At 54.1% G+C, this 26,854-nt stretch overlaps 2 protein-coding genes and 1 long non-coding RNA gene across 5 annotated transcripts in view; 1 reads left to right on the plus strand and 2 right to left on the minus strand.

Moving 5' to 3' along the window:
* LOC117092823 overlaps nt 1-13,182 on the plus strand; it is a 32,009-nt gene extending 18,827 nt beyond the window's left edge. For all 3 annotated transcript variants that reach the window (XR_004440928.1, XR_004440929.1, XR_004440927.1), the window contains one exon: nt 12,927-13,182. This is a non-coding gene — a long non-coding RNA (uncharacterized LOC117092823). The remainder of the gene's footprint in view (nt 1-12,926) is intronic.
* BMP8A (bone morphogenetic protein 8a) overlaps nt 5,624-26,854 on the minus strand; it is a 59,778-nt gene continuing 38,547 nt past the window's right edge. The window contains exons 4-7 of the mRNA XM_033227018.1: nt 13,895-14,089; nt 12,988-13,067; nt 12,382-12,492; nt 5,624-9,841 (exon numbers count right to left, since the gene is read on the minus strand). Coding sequence (XP_033082909.1) covers nt 9,692-9,841; nt 12,382-12,492; nt 12,988-13,067; nt 13,895-14,089 — 536 coding nt within the window. The 3' untranslated portion in view covers nt 5,624-9,691. The remainder of the gene's footprint in view (nt 9,842-12,381; nt 12,493-12,987; nt 13,068-13,894; nt 14,090-26,854) is intronic.
* LOC117092821 (succinyl-CoA:3-ketoacid coenzyme A transferase 2, mitochondrial-like) lies at nt 18,322-21,489 on the minus strand. The gene has a single exon (XM_033227017.1). The coding sequence runs from the start codon at nt 20,066-20,068 to the stop codon at nt 18,515-18,517; it is 1,554 nt and encodes a 517-aa protein (XP_033082908.1). The 5' UTR covers nt 20,069-21,489; the 3' UTR covers nt 18,322-18,514.

Raw genomic sequence — 26,854 nt, forward strand, 5'->3', positions numbered from 1 at the left:
GCCACCACGCCCGGCTAATTTTTTGTATTTTTAGTAGAGACGGGGTTTCACCGTGTTAGCCAGGATGGTCTCGATCTCCTGACCTTGTGATCCACCTGCCTCGGCCTCCCAAAGTGCTAGGATTACAGGCGTGAGCCACCGCGCCCAGCCGTTTTAAATTTTTTGTAGAGATGAGAGTTTTCTCTGTTGCCCAGGCTGGTCTTGTATTCCTGGACTCAAGCGATCCTCCTGCCTTGGCCTGCCAAAGTGCTGGGATTACAGGCGTGAGCCATGGTGCCTGGCCCCAGGCCTTTTAGACCGAACTGACATCACCTCCTTCAGAAAGCCTTCATGATGAGTGTTTGTGTGAGTGTCTCTATTTTTCACAAACACTTACATGACTCTAGTGCTCCCATTCTATGCACAAATGTCTGTGTCACTGGGTTGTACCATTTTGTAGTGTAATTATCTTTTTAACAGCTTTAGTAGGATATTATTTACATACCATCCAGTTTGCCCATTTAAAGTACACATTTTAATGGTTTTTAATGTATTCACAGAGTTGTGCGACCATCACTACAAGTAATTTTAGAACATTTTATCACCCCAAAAAGCAGCTTCATACCCTTTAGCACTTGCTCCCTATCCTGTTGGTCTCCTGCCCTGGGAAACCCCAATTCACTTTATGTCTTTATAGATTTTCCCATTCTAGGCATTTAATATATAAGTGGAATCATACAATATGTAGGCTTTTGTGAGTGTCTTCTTTCACTTAGCATAATGTTTTCAAGGTTCATCCATGATGTAGCATGGATGAAGAAGCATTCCTTGTTTGTTTTTTTTGTTTTGTTTTTGAGACGGAGTCTTCCTCTGTTGCCCAGGCTGGAGTGCAGTGGCATGATCTCAGCTCACTGTAAGCTCCACCTCCTGGGTTCACACCATTCTCCTGCCTCAGCCTCCCGAGTCACTGAGTCTACAGATGCCTGCCACCACGCCCAGCTGATTTTTTAAAATTTTTAGTAGAGACCAGGTTTCACTGTGTTAGCCAGGATGATGTCGATCTACTGACCTCATGATCCGCCCACCTCGGCCTCCCAAAGTGCTGAGATTACAGGCGTGAGCCGCTGGACTAGACCTTTTCTCTCATTCTGTGGGTTGTCTGTTCACTTTTTTGATGGCATCGTTTGAAGCACAAGATATTTTAATTTTGATAAAGTCTAATTTATTTTTTTTGTTACTTGTACTTTTGGTGTAGTGAATATGAAGATTTACTCCTACATTTTCTATTAAGTATTTTATGGTTTTCTCTTTTAGATTCAAGTCTTTGCTCCATTTGGGGTTAATTTTTGTGTATAGTGTGAGGAAAGTGGTCCAGTGTTACTCTTTTGCAGGGGGATTTTCAGTCGTCCTAGCACCATTTGTTGAAAAGGCTAGTTTTTTCCTGTTTAATTGTCTTGGTATCCTTGGTGAATATAGTTGACCATAAATGTAAGGGTTTCTTCTGGATTCTAAATTATATTTTGTTGATCTATATGTCTGTCATTAGGCCATTACTACTGTGTCTTAAATTCTGTAGCTTTGTAGTAAGTTTTTAATTCCGGAAATGCTAGTCCTCCAACTTTATTTTTCCTTTCAAGATTGTTTTGGTTATCCTGAGTCTCTTACATTTCTTATGAATTTTGAGATAAGCTTGTCAACTTGTACAAAAAAAGCCAGCTAGGATTTTAATACAGATTGCACTGAATATGTAGATCAATTTAGGAGTATCGTCATCTTAACAATATTAAGTCTTCTAATCCCATGAACGCAGGGTATCTTTTCATTTGTTTAGGTCTTCTTCAGTGTTTTTCAGTAATGTTGTGTGGTTTTCTTTTTCTTTTTTTTTAATTGGGATCTTGCTATGTTATCCAGGCTGGTCTCGAACTCCAGGGCTCAAGCAATCCTCCCATCTTGTCCTCCCAAAATGCTGGGATTATAGGTGTGAGCCACCATGCCTAGCGAGTGAGAATTCTTTAAATATTCTAGATACAGGTCTCTTATCAGATGTATAATTTGCAAATAGTTTCTCTCATTCTTTTTTTTTTTTTTTTAGACAGGGTGTCACTCTGTTGCCCAGGCTGGAGTGCAGTGGTGCAGTCACAGCTCACCATGGTCTTGAACTCCTGTACTCAAGTGGTCATTATGTTTCAGCTTTACAACCAGCTGGAACTACAGAAACACATCACTACACCTGGCTAAGTTTTACATTTTTTTTTTATAGACAGCTGTGACGGTACCACTGTACTCCAGCCTGGACAACAGAGCAAAACCCTTCTAAAGAAAAAAAAGATATATATATATATATAAATAAAAATTATACTTCTTCTTTTTTTTTTTTTTTGAGACAGAGTCTCGCAATGTCACCCAGGCTGGAGTGCGGTGGTGCAATCTCGGCTCACTGCAAGCTCCGCCTCCCCGGTTTACGCCATTCTCCTGCCTCAGCCTCCTGAGTAGCTGGGACTACAGGTGCCCGCCACCATGCCTGGCTAATTTTTTGTATTTTTAGTAGAGGTGGGGTTTCACTGCATTAGCCAGGATGGTCTCGATCTCCTGACCTTGTGATCTGCCCACCTCAGCCTCCTAAAGTGCTGGGATTACAGGCGTGAGCCACCACACCTGGCCATATATATAGCAATTATATTTCTATACGTTAGCAATGAACAACCTGAAAACAGAATAAAAAGAAAAACAATTATACTTATGATAGCATAAAAAAGAGTAAAATATTTAGGCATAAGTTTAAGAGATGTATACAGCTTATACTTTGAAAACCACAAAAAAGGCCAGGCATGGTGGTTCACACTCGTAATCCCAGCACACTGGGAGACTGAGGTGGGAAAATCACTTGAGTCCAGGAGTTTGAGACCAGCCTGAGGCAACATAATGAGACCTTGTCTCTACAAAAATATATATAATCAGTTGTATATTGATTGTGTATTCTGCAACATTGCTAAACTTGTTTATTAGTTCTAATAGTTTTTTTGTGGATTTTTTAGGATTTTCTATATGCAAGAGTGTGTCGTCATCTGCAAATAGAAATAGCTTTACATTTTCCTTGCTGATTGGATGCCTTTCATTTCATTTTTTTCACCTAATTACCCTGGCTAAGAACCTTCAGTACAATGTTGAATAGAAATTTCAAGGACAGATATCCTCATCTTGTTCCTGAACTTAGGGGGAAAGCATCTTATTTTTCACCATGTAGTTTTCTGTTGATACCTTTTATCAGATTGAGAAAGTTCCCCCTTCCATTCCTAGTTTATTGAGTTTTCATTATGCAAAGGTATTGGATTTTGTCTATTGCTTTTTCTGTATCTGAGATGATTATGTGGGTTTTGTCCCTTATACTATTGATAATTGTCTGTTACACTGATTGATTTTTAGATGTTAAACCAACTTTGCATTCCTGAGATGAGATGAATCCACATCTTTTTTAGGTGACTCTATTTCACTAGATTGTGAACACCACCACTGTTAGGGCCAGTGTCCCCAGGGGGCAGGTAGGGGTGGATGTCCCTAAAGTCTGTCTTTATTCTGCTCTTTCACTCCCCTGAGTGTCCCCTCTTCTAGTCTGTCTGCAAAGGAAAGGATGGGAAGCCAAGGCAGAGGTGATCATTGGCAACTGTGGGGAGTACGTGTGGCACTCTCTCTGCTCTCCACTCTGCTCTTGCCCCTGCACATCCAGGAAGGAGCTGCCAGCCTCAGAGGAGGCAGCACAGAGGGTGCCCTGTTTGAAGCAAGCAGCATTTGTGGCATGAGGCCTGCCTTAGGGTCAGCTTGGAGCATCTCTGTAGGCACAGCCTGGACTGTTCCCAAGTGCAGCTGTGGGCCCAGGAGCCAGCACAGGTGCTCCTTCACCAACCACCACTTTTCCCGGCTTTTGCTGCTGGGTCTGCTGTGGGCCCACCACTGTGGCTCCTGGATGTTTTGTTCTGTTTGGTTTGCTAAAATAAATCCTTGTTCTTATACTGCTGCCTGCCAGCCAGGTCCCAGGTGTTTTCAGAGATTGCTGCTGGGACAGGCCATAGCATCTCTGCTGCTGCTTTTCTGCCTTAGGCCAAGTCCCTTAGGAGATGCCCTCGTCAGCCCATTGTGGGGCAGTAGAAGTGAAAGCCATGTAAAAGTGCCTCTGTCTTCTCTTTCTGGTTGGTTACCATTCCTGCTGTCACACCAGCTGGTCCTGTGCCTGATGGGCATCTGTCGTCAGTCTCACTGACCTGGCACTCACTATGTACTCCCTGAACCGACAGATCTGTATTACTGAGGAGCACCCAGGGCCCTTCTTTAGTCAGCAGATGTGCTTGGTGCTGGGGAGAAACGAGCCAGGGGTGGCTCCTACTTCCTCCTCCCAACCCCAGGCCTACTTGGAAACTGCAGTGTGGTGTCATGGTGCACAGCCTGTGCTAGGATGGCCTCTCACCCTGCACCGGTTTTGGGCCAGCCAGGCCACCTCATGGCCTCCTTCAGGTGTTGAAGCTGAGTCCTATCAGTCTCCAAAAACCTCCCCCAGGGCTCCCCACTGGCTCCCATGACATGTACTAGGAGCTCTGTCTGAATCAAGTCTTTTTTTCTTTTTTTGAGACGGAGTTTTCCTCTTGTCACTCAGGCTGGAGTGCAATGGCATGATCTCAGCTCACTACAACCTCTGCCTCCCAGGTTCAAGTAATTCTCCTGCCTCAGCCTCCCAAGAAGCTGGGATTACAGGCACCGCCACCATGTCCAGCTAATTTTTGTATTTTTAGTAGAGATGGGGGTTTTGCCATGTTGGCCAGGCTGGTCTTGAACCTTAGGTGATCCACCCACCTCAGCCTCCCAAAGTGCTGGCTGAATCAAGTCTTGATGTTTAGAATTCACCAGGGTGAGGTTGGTGGGGAAAGGAGAAGCCTATTGCCCTGGCCCCAGTGACCCCAAGCCAGCTCCATCTCTGGCACCCTGGGTGGGGCTTTGCCCCCTGGATCAGCTTGGGCCGGCAGTGCTCCCAGCAGGACTCACTCCTCAATGTCGATGTCATTACTGCTGGTCAGTCATGGCCATCAGGACAGGCAGCATTGAGGACAGGATAAGGCAGCTACGCAGGGCTGCCATGAAGCCCAGGAGAGAAGAGGATGTGTGTGAAGTGCTCAACATGGTGGATTCTGGGGTGAAGAAGGATGTGTGTGAAGTGCTCAAAATGGTGACAGGCAGGCTGGCCGGAGGCCCGGGGAGGGAGAACTGGTCCCACAACCTTGTGAAACAAGGGAGGACCTTATTGCTGTGCTTGCCTGATTACCCTGGGAAGGAGGGACCAAGGGACCAGCCAGAGGCCAGTGGGAGAAGAACCATCAGGGTTTCCTCAGAAGTTATCCCGGTGGGTCCACCTGTGACCCTTGTACTCTGAGGTCACCTGCCCCTACTTGTGCCAAGTGTTGCACAGAGAAGGAGAGGAGGTTCTTGGCCCAAGGATTCCAGACCAGTGGCCAGCCTCGTGGCCATGCGATCTGAGCACCGGGCTGCCTGCTGCCCTGCTCACAGGAGCCCCACCCCGGCCTCTGAGGAAGGGAACGCAAGACCAGACATACAAGGGAGAAGCTAAAGCAGAACTCAAGGGATGGAAGGCTACTAATAGTTATGTTTTCAAAGAATATTTAATCAGAGGAACTTTCAAAATGTTTCATACATTGAATAGATCCGATCACCAAGCAGTGCATAGAGTAGGATCCTAACTTTGTAAAATATCCATATGTCCTATATAAAGACAAATGTGTATGTGCCAAGAAAAAAGACTGGAGAAGGAATTATGAACAGTGGTTATCTCTGTGATTGATTTTGGGTGTTTGTATTCTGGTTTTGTTATTTTCAAAATTTTCCCCAGCACACAGATAACATTTTCTTATGTGAGAAAAAACATTTTTTAAAAAGCAGGGGATGGAGAGCGGCAACTGTTTGCTCAAGACTTCTCAGTAAGGAAAGGAACCTGGGGTAGAAAGCTCCCCCTTCAGCTGCCCATGAGGGCACAGGTGGGCCCCACACACAGTACGGAGCTAGGTCAGGGCCACATGCCTGCCACTTCCTCAGCAGAGACCCTAGCACAGGTCACTGTCGGCCCAGACTCCTTCCACAAGCAGGCGAGGGTGCAGGGCCACACCTCATCCAAGAGATGACCACGTTTAGGTTTTTTGAAGAAAAGCACAGCTCTCAGGTAAATACAGCAGCACCTCCAAGCACATTCTGGGAGGAGTGGGTTTTATGAGGAAGGCACACAAGGAAGGCCCAAATTTGCAAGTCCCTTTAAAATGAGCCTGCTCAGAAGTGCTGTTTATTCCACAGGTCTGCGCAGGCCTGGCACTAAGTGTCCCGTGGCACATTTGGCCCTCATGGAGGCCTCAAAAGGGCAGGACTAGCACCCTCTTCTACGGAGTGTGAGGAAGTAGCAGGCGCAGCAGGTACATGATGTGGTCAAATTAAGAAGAGGCAGAGGCCGGGTGCAGTGGCTCATGCCTGTAATTCTAGCACTTTGGGAGACTGAGGCAGGAGGATCGCTTGAGCTCAGGAGTTCAAGACTGGCCTGGGCAAAGTTAAAGACTGGCCTGGGCAACATAGTGAGACCTGGTTTCTGCAAAGAATATAAAAATTAACTGGGTGTGGTGGCGTGTGCCTGTCATCCCAGCGACTCGGACTGAGGTGGGAGGATTGCTTGAGCCCAGCAGATCGAGGCTGCAGTGAGCCATGATACTGCCACTGCACTCCAGCCTGGGTGACAAAGCAAGACCCTGTCTTTAAAAAAAAAAAGAAAGCAGCCAGGACTTGATGCCAGGTTGACTTGGCTGCAAAACCTGCCCTCTCCTTTTCACAGCCTCCTTTCCTGTGAAATAATAGGGAATTTCTCTAAAGCACATCGCCCAGGTCCCTACATAAAGACAAAGAAACAAGACTTTGTGCGCTCACCTGGCATTAGGGCCAGCACTGTGCTGCAGTTGTGAAGATGGCCACTGGGTTGGGGGATTGTTCTGCACCGAATGGCCCCAGACTCCCTGTCAGTGGCTACTTGGTGCAGCCGGTGGGCCTGAGTTGACCACCCTTATTTATGCTCCTGATCTGCAGCCTTGAATGCATCCTTGGCTATGGGAGGCAACCAGGTCAGAAGATGACCTTGGTAGCTGAGCACTGACCCCCATCAGCTGTGTGTCCATACGACCTCCTCCCTTTCTGAGGCCTTCTCTATGTGATGTCATTTGGTGGTTGTCTGGGTGGCTAAAGTTACTAGAAGTCTGGCCACCAGGAAGGCCATGACTGTCATGCTTTGTGCTTTGCTGCAAAAAAAGGGAGTCTCATCATGATCCTCAGGCCTGCTCTGCACACCTGATGGGCATGGCAGCATTTGTGTCTTGAAAACATTCATTTCACAAACTTCTAGCACACCCAAACCATGCCAGGTTACACACTGGGCACTGAAGAGACCACACATTTGTCAGTTTCAAAAACTCTACTGCCCAGTATTGGAAGAAGAGAGCTGTTAAATCAGGTCCTGCAATGGCAGACAGGCCCCAAGTCCTATGGCAGCTGGGGGCTCAGGCCATGTCTCAAGCTTTGGGAGAAGGTCATGGGGGCAGACGGGTTCTCTGGGTTGGAAGAGCCTCTGGAATGAAAGAGTCCTATGTCCTCATGTCGCAGGTGAGAAACTGAAGCATGAATAAGAAAGGGAACACCAAGTCAGTGCCTGAGTTGGAACTAGAATACCTGTCTCCTGACACTCAGGCCACTGCTTCTTCCAATCCTTGCTAGCTGAGCTTGAAGTCCTAGACTAATGGGGAACTCACCATCTTCCAGACAGCCTGGGCCCACCCTTTATGTACATGGGAAGGTCTCTTCCTCTGCACTTGCACGCGGAGGCCCTCCCTGGTCCAGGTGGAGGGGCTGCTGTCCCGCACCGTGGCCCCAGGCTCCACCCCTGCTGCCAGACCAGCTCTCCCCAGGCCCCTCTCTGGGGGTGCAGCATGTGAACTCCAGAGAGGCGCATCCTTGGGCACATGGGGAGGTGGAGCCACCCCCCCGGGCTGTGCCTGTGGATGGGGCGGACCCAGGATCTGCTTTTAATGACACGGTTTGGGCAGCTGGACTCTGTCTATTCCAGCAGGTAAATTACAGGCTTAGCAAGTCAGAAATCAAATAAACACTCCAACTCCCAGTGGCTGCTCCAAGGAGAACAGCGGTTTCCGGGAACAACAGAGGCTGAGCAAACCTCCCCACCCAATTCAGCCTAATTACTGCCTGTCACTCCCTGGGACAGGGACCTTTTCTTTGACTCACAGGCCCAAGACACAGGACAGTGCTGGTGGGCACCCAGGGTGACGCCAATTTTGGTGGCCAGCTTGTTCGTAACTCGTAGACACAAGCAAACACTGGCAGTCCCCACCCTTGCCCCATGCCCGGCCAGAGACCGCCAGTCACCCTGCTCTGGATGGAATGGATTGTTCTGCAGTGGGGCAGGCGCGGGAACTGAGGTCTCGTTGACAATGCCTGGTGGTGGCTGTCTGCAGTTCTGTGCTGAGGCCCCAGGCCCTGTCCAGGTTCACTGGAAAAGGTACATAGGTTGATTACTGACGTGAGCCATGGGCAAGGGGAGTAGGCTGCGGGGGCATCTGCTCTCTGCCAGCCTAGACCACACATTGGAGCTGCTGGTCTTGTCTCTGTCTCAATGCTGAGCCCCAAATAGGTCAGCGTGGTAGAGATAGTGGAGGGAACTGGAAGCCCACAGGATTCTTTGCTCCTCTGGGAGTCATACCTCTTTCCTAGGCAGGAAACGGGGCAGGCCCAGGGCAAGGGAACATACATGACATAAAATATCCCCAGTGGCCAGGCACAGTGGCTCACACCTGTAATCCCAGCACTTTGGGAGGCCAGGCAGGTGGATCACTTGAGGTCTGGAGTTCAAGACCAGCCTGGCCAATATGGTGAAACCCCGTCTCTACTAAAAATACAAAAATGAGCCGGGCATGGTGGCGGGCTCCTGTAATCCCAGCTACTCAGGAGGCTGAGGCATGAGAATTGCTTGAACCCGGGAGGCAGAGGTTGCAGTGAGCTGGGATTGCACCACTGCACCCCAGCCTGGGCAACAGAGTGAGACTCCATCTCAAAAAAAAAAACAATCCCCAGTGGCTTTGTGGAGATGTCCAGCTTATTCTTTTTCTAATATGCTAACTGTACCCTGGACCAAATGAGAAGAATCCCAGAACACACTGTGCTGAGAACATGAGCGTGTCCAATTATGCCCAGAAGTGACCAGTATTGTACCTGGGAAGGGGCAGAGCCCTTCTCCCCACACCTAAACCCTCTGGTGAATGGAGAAAAGCTCGGGTCAGCCAACCTCAGACCATCCAGGGCCAGCCACAGTCTGACAGGTCCTAAGATAGGACTTCTGTGCTGACTCCAAAGAGTGTAGTCAGCACAGGCTCTGAGGCTGCTGTGTGCCTTAGGCCACCAAAGTGTTGGACAGGGTGACAGCCACAAACCCCAGGGGAGGGGCACAGAGGGACACAGAAAGGACCAGAAGAAGCCTGACAGGAAGTAGGCACAGAGAGTGAGGGCCCCTGACACTCCTGCTTGAGCTGTGACAGCATTTAAGGGTTTTCTGCCTCTGCGGGGCCCGATCCGGATGAGAAGGGTGGCTGCAGCAGGACCGGGCAGGCGGGTGGGCTCAGTGGCAGCCGCAGGCCTTGACCACCATGTTGCGGTGCTTGCGCAGGATGACGTTGTTGCTGCTGTCATAGTAGAGCACAGAGGTGGCGCTGAGCTTGGTGGGTGCGCAGCATGCCTTGGGGACTGCATCTGGCTTCATCAGGTGCACCTGGCCAGGGAGGGGGCACAGGCAGGGGCATAAGCCCAGCAGCCTCCTCCGAGGACCCACCCAGTCCTGCCCCAGCTCCACCTGCTCCCCGCCCTGGCCATCTCCAAGCCACATGGGAGCAGCACAATAATAAGAAATATTAACAGGAATAAGAGCAGCCCTGAGGGCTCTGAGAGCAGGAGCTGTGGTGACCTGCAGTGCTCAGGGAGGGACACATGGCAGCCCCGGGGGGTGGGGTAAGTGGGCAGGGCGCTAATGAGGGGCCTCGAGTCCCAGGCCAAGGGCTCAGACTTCCTCCTGGGGATAATGGGAAGGAGAACCTCATGGCCAGGTTTGTACCTTAGTGAGGTCCCCAAGGGGGAGCCTGGAAGGACCACTTTCTTCTTTTGGCCCTTCGGGCCCCCAGAGGCTCTGCCTCCCACATCCCAGCCTCCCTCCCCAGGCTCTGGGAGGCCAAGCCTCAGCCCCTCTCCTGTGCTGCTCCTTCCCCCAGAGGCCTGCATCTGCCCTCAGCACTTCAGGGCCCTGCATGTGCCCGCGCCTCTCTACTCCCCGGGCTCAGCTTGGACCTCTCTTCTGAACACCAGACTTGCGGATCCTGCTCCCCTCCCCACTTCTGCACTTGGGGTCTAATGGGGCCTCAGCAGAACACGGAGTTCCTCCTGTCCTGACATCATAGCCCCCACCTGGGAGGCCTCCTGGATGACTCCTCTCGCCTTCTCCCTTCACCGGGAGCAGCCCCTGGCTCAACCTCCACCTCCATGCTGCCTCGGACCACCTGCCCCGTCCAGCTGCCATCACCTGCCAGGTGACCACAGCAGCCCTCACTCGTCCCCTGCTCCTCCGCCTTCCACTGCCGCCCCCATCAGCCTCCCCAAGCCAGAAAGGTCCTTCTGAAGGGTGACGCGGACCAGGTCACTGCTTTGTTAAACACCTCTGACAGCCTTTCAGGTTGCTTGAAATAAAATCCACCCTCATTCTCAGGGACCCCCAGGCCCTAGGGGAGACAGCCCTGCCCACTCCCGGCATCACCTCCCTCCACTCTCCTCCCCTTCACTGCACCCAGCCCCTCCTCCCTGCTGACCCTGAACTTGGGGCCAACTTGCTACTGTCTTAGGGCCTTGCACTTGCTCCTTCTGATGGAACATTCCTCCTCCAGCTGCTGACGTGCCCCTCCTTGTGCAGAGAGGCCGGACCCAGTCTCACTCCACTGATGGCACAGCCGCTCTGCTCTTCCTCACAGGAGGCATCAGCTCCATGGTTGGTTTGCTTCTGTGCCCACTGACAGCCTCCCCTAGAGCACAGCGCCTATCTGTTTGCTGCCCAGCAGGCTGTGAGCGCTCACTTTAGTTGAGCCCCTGAGGGGCCGGGATAGAGAGGATGGAGTCTGGGAGCTGCAGGTGCAGTCACTTTCCCTTGTGCCTCCCACACATGCAGCTGTGAGAACCACACAGCATAAAGGGTGGCTGGGCTGGGCCGCCCCACGCGTCCTCATCACCCCGGGGCCTTTCCAAGGAGGTGGCTCCAGGTGTCCAGCAAACGCCATTTGACTGCCCAGAAAGGAAGCATTATCATAGGCTCAGAGCAGCTTTTGGTAATTTCTTTCCTCTCACACCAAGGCATTGCATGCACACGTGTGTGTGTGTGTGTGTGTGTGTGTGTGTGTGTGTGTGTGTTTTAATTTTTATTTTAGAGACAGGGTTTCGCCATGTTGCCCAGGCTTGTCTCGAACTTCTGGGCTCATGTGCTGCGATTACAGGGTGAGCCACCACGCCTGATCCAGGCATCACCGTTGAACCTCCTAAGAGGAAAACATAAGGCTGTGGAATACCAGGAACTGGAATTCCAGGTAAAAAGTTCTAGAAGGAAGCCTAGGTGCCAGAATCCGCAAACAGAGCACTCCGCAGTGAGCAGCACCAGTGATCCCATCAGAAGCCTGCTTTCATCATTGAAGGTTGCCCCAGACAGCGAGGCATCAAAAGCCAGGGGATCCAGAGAAAACAAATGACCAAGAGAGAAACTGGGGGAAAGGCCAAAAGGTTGAGAGCCAAACCGTCCAGATGCTCCCTGCCTGCGGAGTGGCACAGGTGGGTGATAGCACACACACGTCCCGCACACTGTGTGCACATATCATGGGCAGACAGACCTGCTAGTGTATTCGGGGGCCCATGTGTTAAGATCCCACAGCCCCCACACAGTCTATTTCGTGCGCTGTGCCTCTGTCTGGGCACCACACGCAGGTGCGTAAGTGTCCCACAGGAGCATGTGCGATGCATAGAACAGGCACGTGTATACAACTGTTCAGTGTCAGTGTGGAGTGTGTCCGTGTTCGGGTGCGAGTCTGTGTGTGCTAGTGTGGTTGTATGAGGACCAGTTCCTGCAGAGCTGTGGGAAGTTAGCAACGTTACTGACTCTGTGCAGAGAAATCCCCCTGAGACACGGAGCAGGTGGCCTCACTGTCCTCCCGGCTGGCTGGACCAGACCCCTCTCTGCAGGGTCCCCCACCCCAGGGGGCTGGGCAGGATGGGCATGGTACTGACCAGGGACTGCAGGATGGCGTGGTTGGTGGCGTTCATGCAGGAGCCCAGAGGGAAGGAGCACTCCCCCTCACAGTAATAGGCCGAGTAGCCTTGAGGGGCGATGACCCAGTCCTGGGAGGGATGGGAGAAGGTGAGTCCCATCCATGTGCTCCTCCCTGAGCCTCAGGGCTCAAACCCACCCTCCATCCCTGCAGGGCAGTCTCCCCCAAGAGGCTTGAATCCACCCAGGAACCCCCAGCAGACAACGCTGGGCAGGAGCTCAGGCCCAACATCCCCCATCCTCGCTCTGCATCCCCTTTCCCAGCCAGCCCTCTCCTGCCTGCACCTCCCAGAGCTGCAGTTGCAGCCGATGCAGGGAGGCACTGCCAGCCTGGCCTCAGTTTCCCTGCTGCAAAGCTGACAGCTTAGTTGCAGTCTTCATTTTCATGGTTAAAAAATAAAATGCCCTTTCTCACCATATTCCCTCTTTAGAAAACTTGGAAAACACAGAAAAAAAATAAAGAAGAAAAACTGAAGTCACTCATGATTCTATGTCCTCCCTACAGATTCACTTCTGATCTACAGGTGGCGATTGTCATTTCAAAAACAAGGAGAGTCAGCAATTACCAGCCAGCCAAGGTCCTGGAAGCTGACGTAGAGCTCGTGCCGGCGGCAGACCTGCCGCCCGTGGGAGCCGCGGACGTCATCTGCAGGGACAGAAGGGCAAGGTCTTTTCTGGGGTTCCTGCTCTGTGCAGCTACTACGGGGTACCAGGGTGGGGGGTGCCCTGATGAGCACATTTGTCAAATGAATGACAGGAAACCATTTGGTCTCATAAAGCCCATCCCTGGAACTCTGCTTGTACCGTGACCCAGCTGAAGAGCCTGTCATGGCTCCCGATGGCTAGAGTGACACTGTGCTCAGCACTCCCCTGTCCTTCAGCCTGGGAGCGTCTCGACGCGCCAGTAAACAGCCCAGCAGGACCCTCGGCCATCCTGTGCCGCTTCCTCTCTAGAGACCCCTGTGACTCCAGCCCACCCTCTCCTGCCACACCCGTTCCTCAGGTTCAAGTGGCTCATGACCAGGCCAGTTAAAGGCCGACTCCCTGGGAAGGAGGCCACAGGGTCGGGTCAGGCCTGTCCCTGATCCTGAAGGGCTTGGCCCAGTTGGGGAGAAAACTTCACATAAGCAACCGAGGATGGTGCGGGGTGTCCAGGCACAACCGCGAGTCACGAGGGGCTGCGGCTCCCAGGAAGGGGCAGCTGATTCCGATGGAGGCTCCTGGGAAAGACCTGGAGGAGCCAGGGGGAGAGAGGGGGCCTTCTGGGTGGCAGGGACAGGCAGGACAGGCCTCTGGAGTGCCGGTCGCCAGGGTGCATCAGGGCAAAAGATGGGGTCAGGAAAGGTGGCTGGAGAGGGGCCGTCAGCTTGAACCGACCTGAGCCTGAGGGCTCTGGGCCACCACTTGGTTCTCACCCTGCCTCTCTCCACTGGAAGCCCACAGGGCCTCGGCCCCACCCCGCCCGGCCCTCACCAAAGATCCCTGGGAGTCGGTTGGCCTGCGGCAGCTCGTTGGTTTTCTTTGGCTGCCTCCTTCTCAGTGGCCTCACTGCCCGAGGGGTGCGGATGGGACTCGGACTGGCCCTGAAGAAAGTAACCACGAAAGGCTGTCGGGAGCACGGGGCCCGTTGACCCAGCAGGCCAGCCAAGCCGGGATCCACGCTGTGCCCTGCGACAGAAAGGAGAGAGGGGTCACTTGCGGGCAGTGGCCCTGCAGCAGACACAGCAGGGATCTCTCTGCCAGGGCCTGGGCAGGTCCAGGAGCGTGAAGGCTGAGGACCTGAGGGTCCCTGCTGAACCTCAGTTTCCACATCTGAAGCCTGGAGTCCTTGGTCCAGCCCCAGCCAGTCCACATCTCCTGGGGGCAGATCTGGAGGAGGTGGGAGGGGGGCCTCAGTGAGCTGCAGGTGGTGGTATTAGTGACAGCTGTGACACAGACACTTGTGAAGCGTTTTACAAGTTTGAAGATTTTTCCCATGGATCACCTCATTGGGTCCTTACAGTAAGCCTGCAGCTCCTTCTTCACAGGAGACCCAGAGTCCTACTGCCAGTGACTTCGAGAACCAGCGCTCCCACCTCGGTCAAAGGACCCCAAGGCCTGTGTTCTGTCTTCCATCCTGCACTTTCTGGGATGTGAATGTCAAATTTATCACCAAGACAGCTTGTGGCAGCATCTGCCAAGTTTAGTGAGTGCTTGTTCTGCTGGGCACAGCCCAAAAGCAGGGCATTAACTGTCTCCCTGATGCCCATAAGGGAGACGCCAGGCAGAGCAGAGACATTGGAATCAAGTCCCAGAGCCCAGGTTTCAGCCTGCGGCAGTCTCATTCCAGAGTCCAAGTTCTTATGCACGAGCTGAGTTTATGGAGAAAAAAGAAAAGGCTGAAGCAGAGATCTGACTTGGGCCTCAGCCCCAGGAGCAGTGAAGCCTGTAAACGGGATTGTCCTCCACAGCCGCTTCCAGACAGGATGCTGCTAAAACACACGATAACTAGCCCTTCACCAATACAACGGCATCCTCCTGTACTTGTTTGGATTTCAATAACCTTTCTATTGTAAAAGCAGTTAACCATGATAAAATTTTGAGAAAAAAATCCCATTTTAAAGCCCTTCCAACTCGCATACATTTCCGTTTTTCTGGGCTACCCCGTCAGTCTAGGCTTTACGCAGTTGTCAGCCCAGCAGAGGCGCCCTCATTGTTTTGTTTCAGCGCTCAAGCAGCCAGGTTTGGCGGCTGGCACCTGGAGTCCCAGCGCTCTGGGAAGCTAAGGCTGGAGGACGGCTTCAGCGCAGGACTTCAGATAACAGGTTATTACCTGCTTTTCACGATAAAGATGGAGTGCAGTGGAGCCTCTTCACTCTGTGCATGGGTGAAATTTCCTGATACTGAATTGCAGAAGCATGATTACCAGTTCATTTTCTTGTCTCTTTAAACAGTGCCAGTTCTTCAGTTTACACAAAAGCACATTTCACCTCCACTTTACAAGCACAGATGTACACACGTATGTACACACATGCATATATGTGGGTCTGTATAAACACACAGATGCACATACGCTTAGACACTACACATACAGATGTATTTATTCCTACATAGTTCTCCAGTATACCCTGCAGGTCAAGGACACTGCCTGCCCCACCCTCAGTCCCATTCAAAGGTCAGCCTTTAAGCAGCTGTGCCTCAGTCCCGGTGTCCACTGGCCACTTGATTGAACAACCAGTGAATCCAGAGACTACCTTTGATGTGTGACATCATCTGCCACAAACAAATGCGCTGGCAGGAGAGCCTCCCTCCTTCTCAGGAGCATGGACAAGAGCTGCTGAGACAGGGAGGCTGTGAGCTGCAGATGCTAACATGAGGAGGAGGCCCAGAGAGAATCCACTGGGCAGGGCTTGAGTCACGGTGAGTCAAGGTTATGGGGAAGCAGCAGAAATACAAGGACCAGAGCCAGGGCACAGAGGAAAAGGTAAGTGAGGTCACAATGGGGAGAGAACAGGGCAGCCTGAGTGGGGTGGTGACGGTCACAAGCCCGGGCACTGAAGTGTCACTCTGCGGACTGGCTGACACATGGGGACGACCTGGGGCCCAGGGCAGCCCTCCAGGCTGCATGTGCAGCTCTGTCCTGCGATTCCCTGGGGAGCCCTGGCAGCGCTGGGGCCAGAGGGGCCATCAGTCCTGCATGCTTTGCTCACTATTTGCTTCTGTGCAGCTGTGTTCAAGGGTCTTACGGGGTCTCCCAGACACAGGATAGAATGTTGCATTAGATCAGTTACACCACAGACCCTCATAGCGCCTCTCTGAGCCAGGCCTGACTTGGGTGCTGGGAACCCCTCTGTAGGCCTCACAGGCCAGGTGAGCCTGACTGGGGACCCTTGGAAGCAGATAATTCCAGTTCCCATTTTACAGAAGCAGAAACTAAGGCCCAGAGAGAGTAGCAACTGTATGTCCAAGGTCCCAGCGCAAGGTGGGTCTGAGCCAGGATTGTCATATAATTTTCCAGCAAACCACAGGGCACAGCTGGGTATGGCTGGGCGAGATGGGGGTGGTGAAGGGGACTAACAGCTGGTCTCAGTTCAGAGCCCTGCATCTGGGAGGCCTGGAGAAGCTCCCCCACCCCCAGCCCTCTCCTTCCAGAGCTCAGAGCCTCCGTTCTCCATCAGCTCTGCTTCTTTCCCACCCATTCTTGGGCAGGACTCCCTGGCCCCAGCTGGCTGCAGGGAAGGCCAGGCAGTCCAGGTAGGGGGCTCTCAGGCTGCCCAGCTGTGGGCAGAGCCCTTCTAGAAAGGCAGAGGTGGAGGCCCAGAGGGTCACTTGTCTGCTTCTAGATACCTCGGCCTTTTCCACATTGCTACTGGAAACTCCTGACACCCAGGCAAATCAGGTGCCCCTCGCCAGGAGCCCCAAAAGGCACCCCACTGCCCACTAGATGACATTTCATTTCAAGCCCCCACCCTGGCTGTAGTCCCTGGCCCCTTTCCCACACCCCCAGGCTGTTCCCTCCATGAGTGCCAACTCTCCCTGCCCCGCTCTCCTTCCCAGGATCTGGCCTTTCCTGCAGGGCGGGGCTCCAATGGGCCCCTTGGAAAGTCTGTCCTTGACCAGCGAGAACTTACTGCTCTGACCACATGCCCCCATTGGCCTGGGAACCCCCAGAGCTACACTTACGCCGTGCATGCACCATGCCAGGCTTGGTTGTCAACAGCAAGCACCCACGCATACACACACACACAATCGTTTCTTAATTTTAGTTTTTGAGACTATAGATTCAGGAGGAAATGCCTCACAGCCTCTTGGGTTACAACGGTTCATCACACAAGCGGCCAGTTTGGGCCTCCATCCCAGAGAGGAAGGCCTAAATGTCTGGTCTGGATGACGCAGGAACAATTCAAATGAAGTTGAGAAAACTCATCTAGTCCCTTGGTTAGGGTTCTAGAACTCCTCCTGTCCTAGGCTGTAGCCTTTGGCCACACACGGAGGAAGCTTCCTGGTGGATTTCAGCACCCACAGCCTCTCCCCTCTCAGTCTCTCCCATCACCCAGTCCCTTCCCTTGGAGACGGTCCTGCTTTCCTTCTAGGGACATCTAGAAGCTTGACATCTGATAGGTCCCAGGAGGAGAGATGTGGGAGGAGGAGGGGAGGCTTCATGGAAACAAATTTTAACAACAAAGGCCCCAGAATAAATATCAGCGAAATTCTGTCTAAAAAAGAAAAAAAAAATACAGTAAGCTAAGGTTAATTGGTCCAACTCAGTTGGCTCATGTCTGTAATCCCAGCACTTTGGGAGGCTGAGGCAGGTGGATCGCTTGAGCTCAGGAGTTCGAGACCAGCCTGGGCAACATGGTGAAACTCCATTTCTACAAAATAAATAAAATAAATAAATAAATAAATAAACAAACAAACAAAATAATCAGGCATTGTGATGTGTGCCTGTAGTCCCAGTTACTCAGGAGGCTGAGTTGGGAGGATTGCTTGAGCCCAGGAGGCAGACATTGCAGTGAGATCACACCACTGCACTCCAGCTTGAGAGCCGGATCCCGTCTCAAAAAAAAAAAAAAAAAAGAAAAGAAAAGAAAAAAAAAAAAGAATAAAGAAAAAGAAAAAAAACAAGCTTGTGAAGACAGCATGTCTTCCAATCACAAACTCACATCTTTGCTCGCCTATTTCTCATTGCAGTAGTAAAATGGCTCTTTAGGTGTACTCTGGGTGGAGTGATTTTCTCCCTAGTCAGTTTTCGTCTCCATTTCATGGTTCTAGTACGAGGCAGGCGCTTGAATGAAATCCTGCTGTGAATGCGCTGGCGCTGTGCACGCTCTGTGTAAACATCACAGAGCAAAGCGGACACCCATTCCTCACCACTGCAGAACTGCGCCTTGCAGTGCTCGAGGAACACAGTGAGGAGCTGATCTGTTTTCCTGTTGTTTTTAATTAAAGTCGCAGCTCTCTAGAGGAGCACAGTCCACCTAGGGAGGAAAGTCGGAGGCCAGCAGCAAACGCCTCCAAGCGCTGGGTAAATGCATTCCTGCGGTAACCGACGTCCCCTGAGGAACCTAGTGGGATCCCCTGAGGAGCGCACCCCCCCGCCAGATCCGGGTCCCATCAGAGTGCCACCTGCTGCATGGGCCTTAGGTTCGGGCACACAGCAAAGGCACACCCCGTGCTCTTTCTGACGTCGTCCACGGTCAGGCCCTCCCAGAGCTCCATCAGCGTCAACCCTCTCTTCCTGTGCACGCCAAACACGGCCTTCTCGGTGATGATGCGGTCCACGCACTGCTTCCCGGTCAGTGGCATGGTGCATTTCTCCATGATCTTAGGGGTGTTGTCCTTTGTGCAGTGCTCCATGGTGACCACCACTCTGGTCTTCGGACTGGACACCAAGTCCATGGCACCGCCCATGCCTTTCACCTTCTTGCCAGGGATCATCCAGTTCGCCAGGTCGCCGTATCTGGAAACCTGCATGGCTCCGAGCATGGTTAGGTGGAGGTGTCCCCCTCGGATCATGGCGAAGGAGTGGTCGCTGGCGAAGCAGCAGCCCTCGGGAAGCACCGTGACCGTCTGTTTGCCTGCATTGATGAGGTCGGCATCCACTTCATCTTCCGTGGGAAACGGGCCCAGGCCCAGGATCCCGTTCTCACTGTGAAGATGCACGGTCATGCTGGGGCTGATGAAGTTGCTGGCCAGCAGGGGGATGCCTATGCCCAGATTGGCGTACATGCCGTCCTCAAATTCCAGAGCTGCGCGTCTGCTGATGCGCGTCCTGGCGTCCTCTTTGTTTTCGGCGTCTCTATCTTCCTCTTTCCGAATCGTCAAGCGTTCAATTCGTTTCTCATATTTCTGCCCCTCTATCACACGATCTACATAAATGTTTGGAACGTGGACGTCTTCTGGGGGGAAAGTCCCCACGTCCATGGTCTCTGCCACCTCCACCGCCGTAACGTCTGCAGCTTTGCACATGGGCACGTTGAAATTGCGGGCGCTCCCCCTGAAGACCACGTTTCCTGCCCGGTCGGCCTTCCACCCTTTCACCAGGGCGAAGTCCGCCCGGATGGCGCGCTCCAAAAGGAAGTGGTCACCTTGGAACTCCCTCACCTCTCGGGGTTGGCTCATGATCGCCAGGTGGCCGTCCGGGGTGTAGCGGATGGGGGCGCCCCCTTCCTGGACCAAGGTCCCGTAGCCCGTGGGGGTGTAGAAGGCGGGCACCCCGGCGCCCCCGGCGCGGATGCGCTCGGCCAGGGTGCCCTGGGGCGTGAGCTCCAGCTCCAGCTCTCCTGCCAGGTACTGGCTCTCGCACAGCGTGTTCTCGCCCACGTAGGAACAGACGATGCGGCGCACCTGCCTGGAGGCCATCAGGAGGCCCAGGCCGAAGTCCTCCACGCCCACGTTGCTGCTGACCACCTGCAAGTCCTTCACGCCGGTCCTGAGCAGCGCGGCGATCAGGTTCTCGGGGATCCCGCAGAGCCCGAAGCCCCCGACCATGATGGTCGCCCCGTCAGAGATGTCCTTCACCATCTCCACCGGGTCCGTGTAGAACTTGGCGCGGGGCCGGGGGCTGGTGGCAAAGCGGCGGGCGCAGCCCTGGGACAGCGCGAGCCCTGAGCCGCGGGCGGGAACCCCGCGCCCGAGAGCCGACGCCAGGAGCCGCAGCGCCGCCATGGTCGGCCCGGGTCAGAGGCCAGGACAGGCCGTGTGCGCCCCGCGTGCGCCCCGGGGCCGCACGTCACAGAGCAGGGAGGGCGCCCGCGCCCTGACGCACTCCCGCCCAGCAGGTCTCCCCGGCCAGGCGCAGGCTCTAGGCCAGGCCCGCGACCCACCACAGGGAGGGGGCCGCTCCCCCGCTCCGCCCTGGGCTGGAGCCCCCCGTGTCAGTCCTCCGTGTCCAGCGCACAGGCCCCGGGCGCAGGACAGAGTTGAGGTCAGGCTCCGCGTGGAGGGCACCGGCCAGATCCCCTCCTGCCCCAGTGGAGCCTCAGGCACAAACTCCAACCGCCCCGCCCAAGCTTCCCCCGCTCATTAGAGACACCAAATATTTAATGAGCAGGCGCTGCTGGGTGAGATCGTCGGTCATGACAACCCTCACTGGGCATCACTCTGTGCCAAGCACCCTCCCTTAATCCTGTGACAACACGGAGAGTGAGTGCCCCCCCAATACAGCCCCCCAGAGCTCAGGTTCACCCCTCACTGTGTCAGTGGGGACACTATCCCTCACCTTCATCAGGAAGGGTCGCCGCTCTGAAGAGTCTCCAGCCTTGTCCTCTGCACCCCCTTGCCCTCTCCACCTCCCCCGCTCCAGCTCCCTGCTCCAACTTGTGCAGAATTTTGCAGTTTTCTTCCCTCTGCACAGAATCACTCCATCACCACAGCAGTGTGCAGGCCTCTCCTCACCTGTAAAGGACCTGCCTTGTCCGGGGTTCTCTCCAGCCCCAGCCCATGCCTCTGCTCCCCTTCCCCAGCAAAGGTTCTGGAAAGAGCTGTCTCCTGCCTCCACTGCCTGTCTCCCTCCACCTCCCCAGTCAGACCCACACTCCATGGAGATTTGGGCCATCAACAACCTCTGCGATGGCAAAACCCTCGGTCACTTCTCTGTTCTTGCCTTCAGTGCCCACAGCTGGACACAAATGACAAACCCTTGCTTCTGGAAACACTTGACTCTGGCATCTTGGTCACCTCATCCTCCAGGTGTCCTGCTCCCTCCCTGGCTGGTCTCTGTGGGCTCGCTGTGGCCCCTCCTTGTGAGGTCTCTGGATGTTGGAGGTCCCAGCGCTCTGGGCCAGGCCCTCTTTCTTCTCCATCACTACCTCCTTCCCTAGATGATCTGGTCCCACCCCACGCTTTAAATCCACTTACATGCCAGCACTTCCCTCGCCTGGGTCTTCACGCTCACCTGTCCCTGGAATGGCATTTCCATGAGGACCAGTGATCTCAGTAACATCCCAGGGGGCTCAGAAATATTCCAGCCAAAAAAGAACCCTTGGCCACACACCTCAAATGTGCCCTTCATCTATCTTTCCCCAAAAAGAAAAATCTATTGAAAAAAATCCACTGGTTCCATCCACACATCATTCAGGCTTCCTCCCGTTCCCCTCACCTCCTCACCAGCTATAAGCATGTCCTGACACTGAACTCGACTCATCTTTCTCCATCTCCACTGCTACCAACAGGCCGCTCACAGCGCCCACCTGCACCACTGTGGGGCTCCCATGAGTCTCTCTGACTTCACTCTTGTCCCTCTCAGTCTGCTCTCCCCACTGAAGTCAGGGGGCTCCTTATTTTATGCATATATTCAGTAAAGTTTTAATTTTACAACAGTTGATAGTTACATAAAAATTTGCAAAGATAGTATAGAGGCTGAGGGGGGAGGATCGCCGGAGCCCAGGGGTTGGAGGTTACCGTGAGCTGCGATTGCGCCACTGCACTCCACCCTGAGCAACAGAGCCAAACCCTGTCTCAAAGAAAAAAAAACCACACAAGGAGTTCCCATATACCTGGACCCAGTTTCCCCTGGGAAATGTTAGTATTTTACACTAGTAGGGTACCTTTCTCATAACTAATGGACCAGTACTGATACCTTATTATTAAGTAAACACCATGATTGATCTGGATTTCCTAACTTTCCCCTAATGCCCTTTTGCTGGTCCAGGATTCCACCCAGGACCCCACATGCACCAAGCTGGTCATCTTAGGTGCCTCTGGGCTCCTCCAATTTCCCAACCTTCCCTTTTTTTGATGAGTTTGGCGGTTTTGAGAAGTGTTTGCCAGGTATTCTGCAGAAAGCCTTTCTCTTTGGGTTTGATGGTCTTCTTGTGGTTGGACTGGGGTTTCGGGTTCACAGCAGGGGGGGCCTCTGAAGCTCAGTGGTCTGCTCCTTCCCTTACACCCAGTGCACATGCTAGCCCGGTGCCGGTCACTGCAGTGGGCCTTCCTCACCTGGCTGAGGCGCTGCACGTCAGGTCCCCCACACCCTGTCCACACCGCACTTTCGGGAAGCAAGTCATTGTGCGGCCCACGCAAGGGGTGGGGAGCTCTGCTGCACCCTGAGAGGGGGGCATCTCAGAGGGTTCTCTTTAAAACCTGAATCAGATCCTGCCGTCCACCACTGCTATTAAATAAAATAAATGGGCTGGGCGCGGTGGCTCAAGCCTGTAATCCCAGCACTTTGGGAGGCCGAGACGGGTGGATCACGAGGTCAGGAGATCGAGACCATCCTGGCTAACACGGGGAAACCCCGTCTCTACTAAAAAATACAAAAAAAAAAACTAGCTGGGCGAGGTGGCGGGCACCTGTAGTCCCAGCTACTCCGGAGGCTGAGGCAGGAGAATGGCGTAAACCCGGGAGGCGGAGCTTGCAGTGAGCTGAGATCCGGCCACTGCACTCCAGCCCGGGCGACAGAGCCAGACTCCGTCTCAAAAAAAATAAAATAAAATAAAATAAAATAAAATAAAATAAAATAAAATAAATGATGCTAAGAACCCCACCACCTGGCCCTGGTTTACCCTGACTCAGAATGGCCCCTGGGACCCCCGCCCTCACTGCTGCTCCATGGCGCCCCCTTGCCGGGCCTCAAACACGCCCATCTCATGCCCACTTTGGCCTTTGTATTCCTACTGCCTGGCATAAAAGAGGCTCTCCCCAATTTCACCTGTGGAATGAACAAGGGCATGAATCCTTGTCTTGTAGAAGAGAAGACAGGGTCTGGAAAGGCAAGTCCCAGCCAAGGTCACTGAGGCAGGGCACTGCCGAGCTGGGCTTCAAACCCAGCCTCCTGGCCTCAGTGTCTGAGGGCACAACCACTTCCCCTCCTTTCCTTCCAGGACAGAAACTCCCAAGGTGGAAGCTGCTCCGTGGGAAGAACCGCCGGCTTCCTGGGAAGCAGAGGGAGAGGAGAGAGCACCCCCACTGGGCCAGACCTTGTGCCTTGGACCTCAGTGACCCTCGCAGCGGGCACAGCTGGTGAGGCCGGGAACCCAGGGCCACAGGAAGCTGCTACTGCTGCCTGTGCTGGCACAGAGAAGCCCCAGGGGCTGCTCCCACAGAGCCCCCAGCCTCACCGTCCTCAGTCTCCACATAGAGGCGGAGTCCCAGGTCCTTGTGACGCTTTCGCAACCAGCGGCCACTGGCTGCTGTGACGTCCAGCACCAGCCAGCCCTCGTCCCCGGCTTGGAGCGTCTGAAGATCCAAAAACAACAAGTCAGACTCCCTGTGGACACGAAAGAACAATTAACCGGAGGCCGGCACAGCTGCCTCTGTGACTCCAGGACCCGCTGGGGGCCGTCACCGGGGCATGTCCTACCTGACTCTGCCTGTGCCCCTTCTGAGCCTCATCTCACCGCCTCAGCCCACAGAGGTGTACACATGAGGAAACGGAGGCTCAGTGGTTCAATGACCCGTTCAAGTCCCCAGAGCCAGGATGGCAGGGCAGGGACTTGAAGGCAGGACTGTCACTGGGGCTCTTCCCGCAGTGCAGGGGGCTCGGGCCAAGCATCTTTCCTGTCTTTGAGGGTCTCTTTCGGGTCCTCTGGGAAGTGTTCCACCAACCCCCACTCCCTGCTGGGCTGCCTTGACCATGAGACTGTGAGGCGGGCAGGGGCAGGGGGCACCTGGGCCAAGGGGAAGGCACCTGTTGGACTGCTCCTGGACCACCTGGAACATGCTGACGTGGAGGGTCCTGTTGAGCAGGTGGATGCTGGGCACCTTGTAAATCCGGAACTCCGCAGCTGTGACCGCCTCCCCATCCGGGATCTGGGTCAGGTCAAAGCGGAACTCCTTCCAATGGGGCTCCTGATGGCCCAAGGCATGATCTCGCTCCACTAGAAGACAAAGCAGAGCTGGGCTGGCACTCGGAATGGCTCGGACTTTGGAGTGGGCAGAGCGGGTGTGAGCCAGCGCCCCCAGCCACCCACCACTCAAGGTGGAGGGGACCCAGGGAGGCCTGGTGGGGCCAGTTTCCTTTTGTGCAAACGTTTGTTCCAGGCTTGGTCCCAGGGAGCAGACAGGGCTGAGAGGCCCTGCAGCCAGGCTCAGCCTGAGCCCTGCACCTGGCTGGTGCTCAACAGACCCCAGGCTCCAAACTCCAAACTCCCATTGTGCCCCTTCTCGGTCTGGCTGGTCCTGTGACCCGGAGATGAGACAGAGGAGGGAGCCTCCTCTGGGAGCTTCCAGGCTAAAGGGAAGATGGACATTGGACCCAAGGCAGAAAAGGGCCCCGGCCCTGCAGGGAAGCCTGGTAGACAGGGACATAACTGACATCACCGACAGCATCTCAGGGGACACAAGCCATCCAGAGCCTGCCCACTGCCTGGATGGGAGGTGCGGCAGGGCAGGGCTCAGGGCTGACAGCTGAGCTGGGCTGAGGCATGAGTGCAAATCTGTCATGGGTCAGGGAGACGGGCCCTGCAGGGGCAGGCCAGCCAGGACAGAGGGCCAGAGCAGAGGGGCCTGAGGGCAGGGCAGGGAAAGCAAGCACCAGGAAACAGCAGAGGGCAGGAGACCGACGTTCCTTTCTGGAACAAGGTGGAGGAGGAAGGAGGGAAACGTGGAAAGGAACAAGAAAAACCAGGGCAGGAGTGACAACTCCCGGAGAGGCCAGTCAGGTGCTGGGGAAGTCGGAGGGTCTCACTGGGCGGTGGGATCTGAGCAGGTGGCATCTGAACTGGCTTTGAAGGGTGGGATGGGGTCTTGGTAGCTGGAGAAGGTGGCGGGGAGGGTGCTCTAGGGAGAGGGGACCTCACATGCGCAGGGGTGGAGGCGCCCACCGGTCAGCAATGTTGGGGACAGCACATGAGCTCTGCTGTGGCCTGCCTGCTGAGGGTGCCAATCCCGGGCCAGGAGCCTGGCCTGTGCTTCTGGCCAGTGGGGAGCACAGGGGACGGGGGCAGCAGGGGGGCGGCATGAGGGGAGGGGAATTAGAAGACATGGTGGAGGCGAGGGTAGAGGCCAGGCTGGAGGTGAGATGGGCAGCAGGGCCCCGTGGCGGGGGCTGGCCTGACAGTCAAACAAATGCCACAGTTGCGGAATAAAGCCCACATTTCCCCAGGTGTCCGGAAATACCCAGGACGCTATATTTAGGGAAGTCTCACTTTAGCCTCTTGTCCCTTTCAAACTCTAGAAATCTGTGTTTCCGGAAAGCAGGGGTGGGAGCCGCCCAGTGCCTTCCCCAAAACCCAACACTGAGATTTCAATGATATGTTTGTGAGTCTTTTTAAAAATTCTTTCTGGTTACCGGGCTCAGTGACCACAGTCAGGTTTGGAAAAGCACCAGGCTGTGCGGGCCGAGGCGGATGTGGGGAGCACTTCCTGTCCTCGCGGTGGGGACCTGGTCCAGCCATGGGCAGGCGAACAGCTGTGTGGGGCGGGGGATGGGACCAGAAATGTGTGGGCAGGAGGAGGTGGCCGCTCATCCCAGTCCAGAACGGAGAAGAAAAGAACTTGCCTTGTTCCACAGCACCTGAGGGTGCTGGGCACGCAACAAAAGCCCGCCTGAGAGCCGGGCTGCTCAGATGCCGTGACACAAGCGACGATCTCTCCCCGTAGGCAGAGATCACTGATGGCAGAGTTCTGGACCTCTTCCCATGAATATCTACGTACATGTGCTCTCTTCCCTAACACACTCACACAACATGACTTGGGTGACAATTTCAGTGGGTTCCGGATCTGCAGACCCCCCTGTGTTACATGGCTGGGTAAGAATCCCCCATTTGCAAGATGAAATCAGTCCACGCTGTTGGCTGTCACAGGGCATGCAACAGTGACGAGCAGCTCACTCGCGGCTTCACCTGTCCACTTTCAAAGCATGTCTGTGTGCTTGTGTCCCAGGGCACAGCAGGGCTGCCGGGTGGTCCTGGGGCTCACTGGTATCCCTGTCGGCAAGCCACATGCTGACTTCATGTGGGATCCGAGGACTGAGGAAACAGTCCACAAACCATCAGCTCTGTGTGGACGCCCGTGCTCTGTGGTCTCCCTCCCTGCCTGACCTGGGGGTCTACCCAGGCTGACTCAAGAGTTTTGTTCAACTGAACTGACCCGAGTTCCAAACTTCCCCGCTGTGGGCTTGTGAAATCGATAAACCACCCAGGAATTCCAGCACAGGAAACTGCCTCCCCTGGCTGTTCCAGGCAAGCCTGGAAGTTGGGAAATTTTTAGGAAAATAATGATTTTTATTAGAAACTGGTAAAACTTCCTGGGGTGTGACACTGAAATAGGCATTACTGTGACCGGGTGAAGGGAGTGCTCTTTCTTTGCTGGAGCTGTGTGGGTCTGCAGCTGGCCAGTGGTTGTACCTTTGGATAGAAAAGATACTTCTCAAAAGCTGGGGCTGAGGAAGAGCATTTGTTGGGACCCAGATTCTCCCCTATGAAGGTTGTGGGCAGACAGCCCCTGCTTTAGCTGCTGAGAGAGCATTGAAAGGCAGATTATCTGGCCAGTAGCTGGGTTCCTGGCCCCAGC

The sequence above is a fragment of the Trachypithecus francoisi genome, unplaced genomic scaffold (assembly GCF_009764315.1).
Source record: "Trachypithecus francoisi isolate TF-2019V2 unplaced genomic scaffold, Tfra_2.0 Lachesis_group12, whole genome shotgun sequence".
NCBI lineage: Eukaryota > Metazoa > Chordata > Mammalia > Primates > Cercopithecidae > Trachypithecus > Trachypithecus francoisi.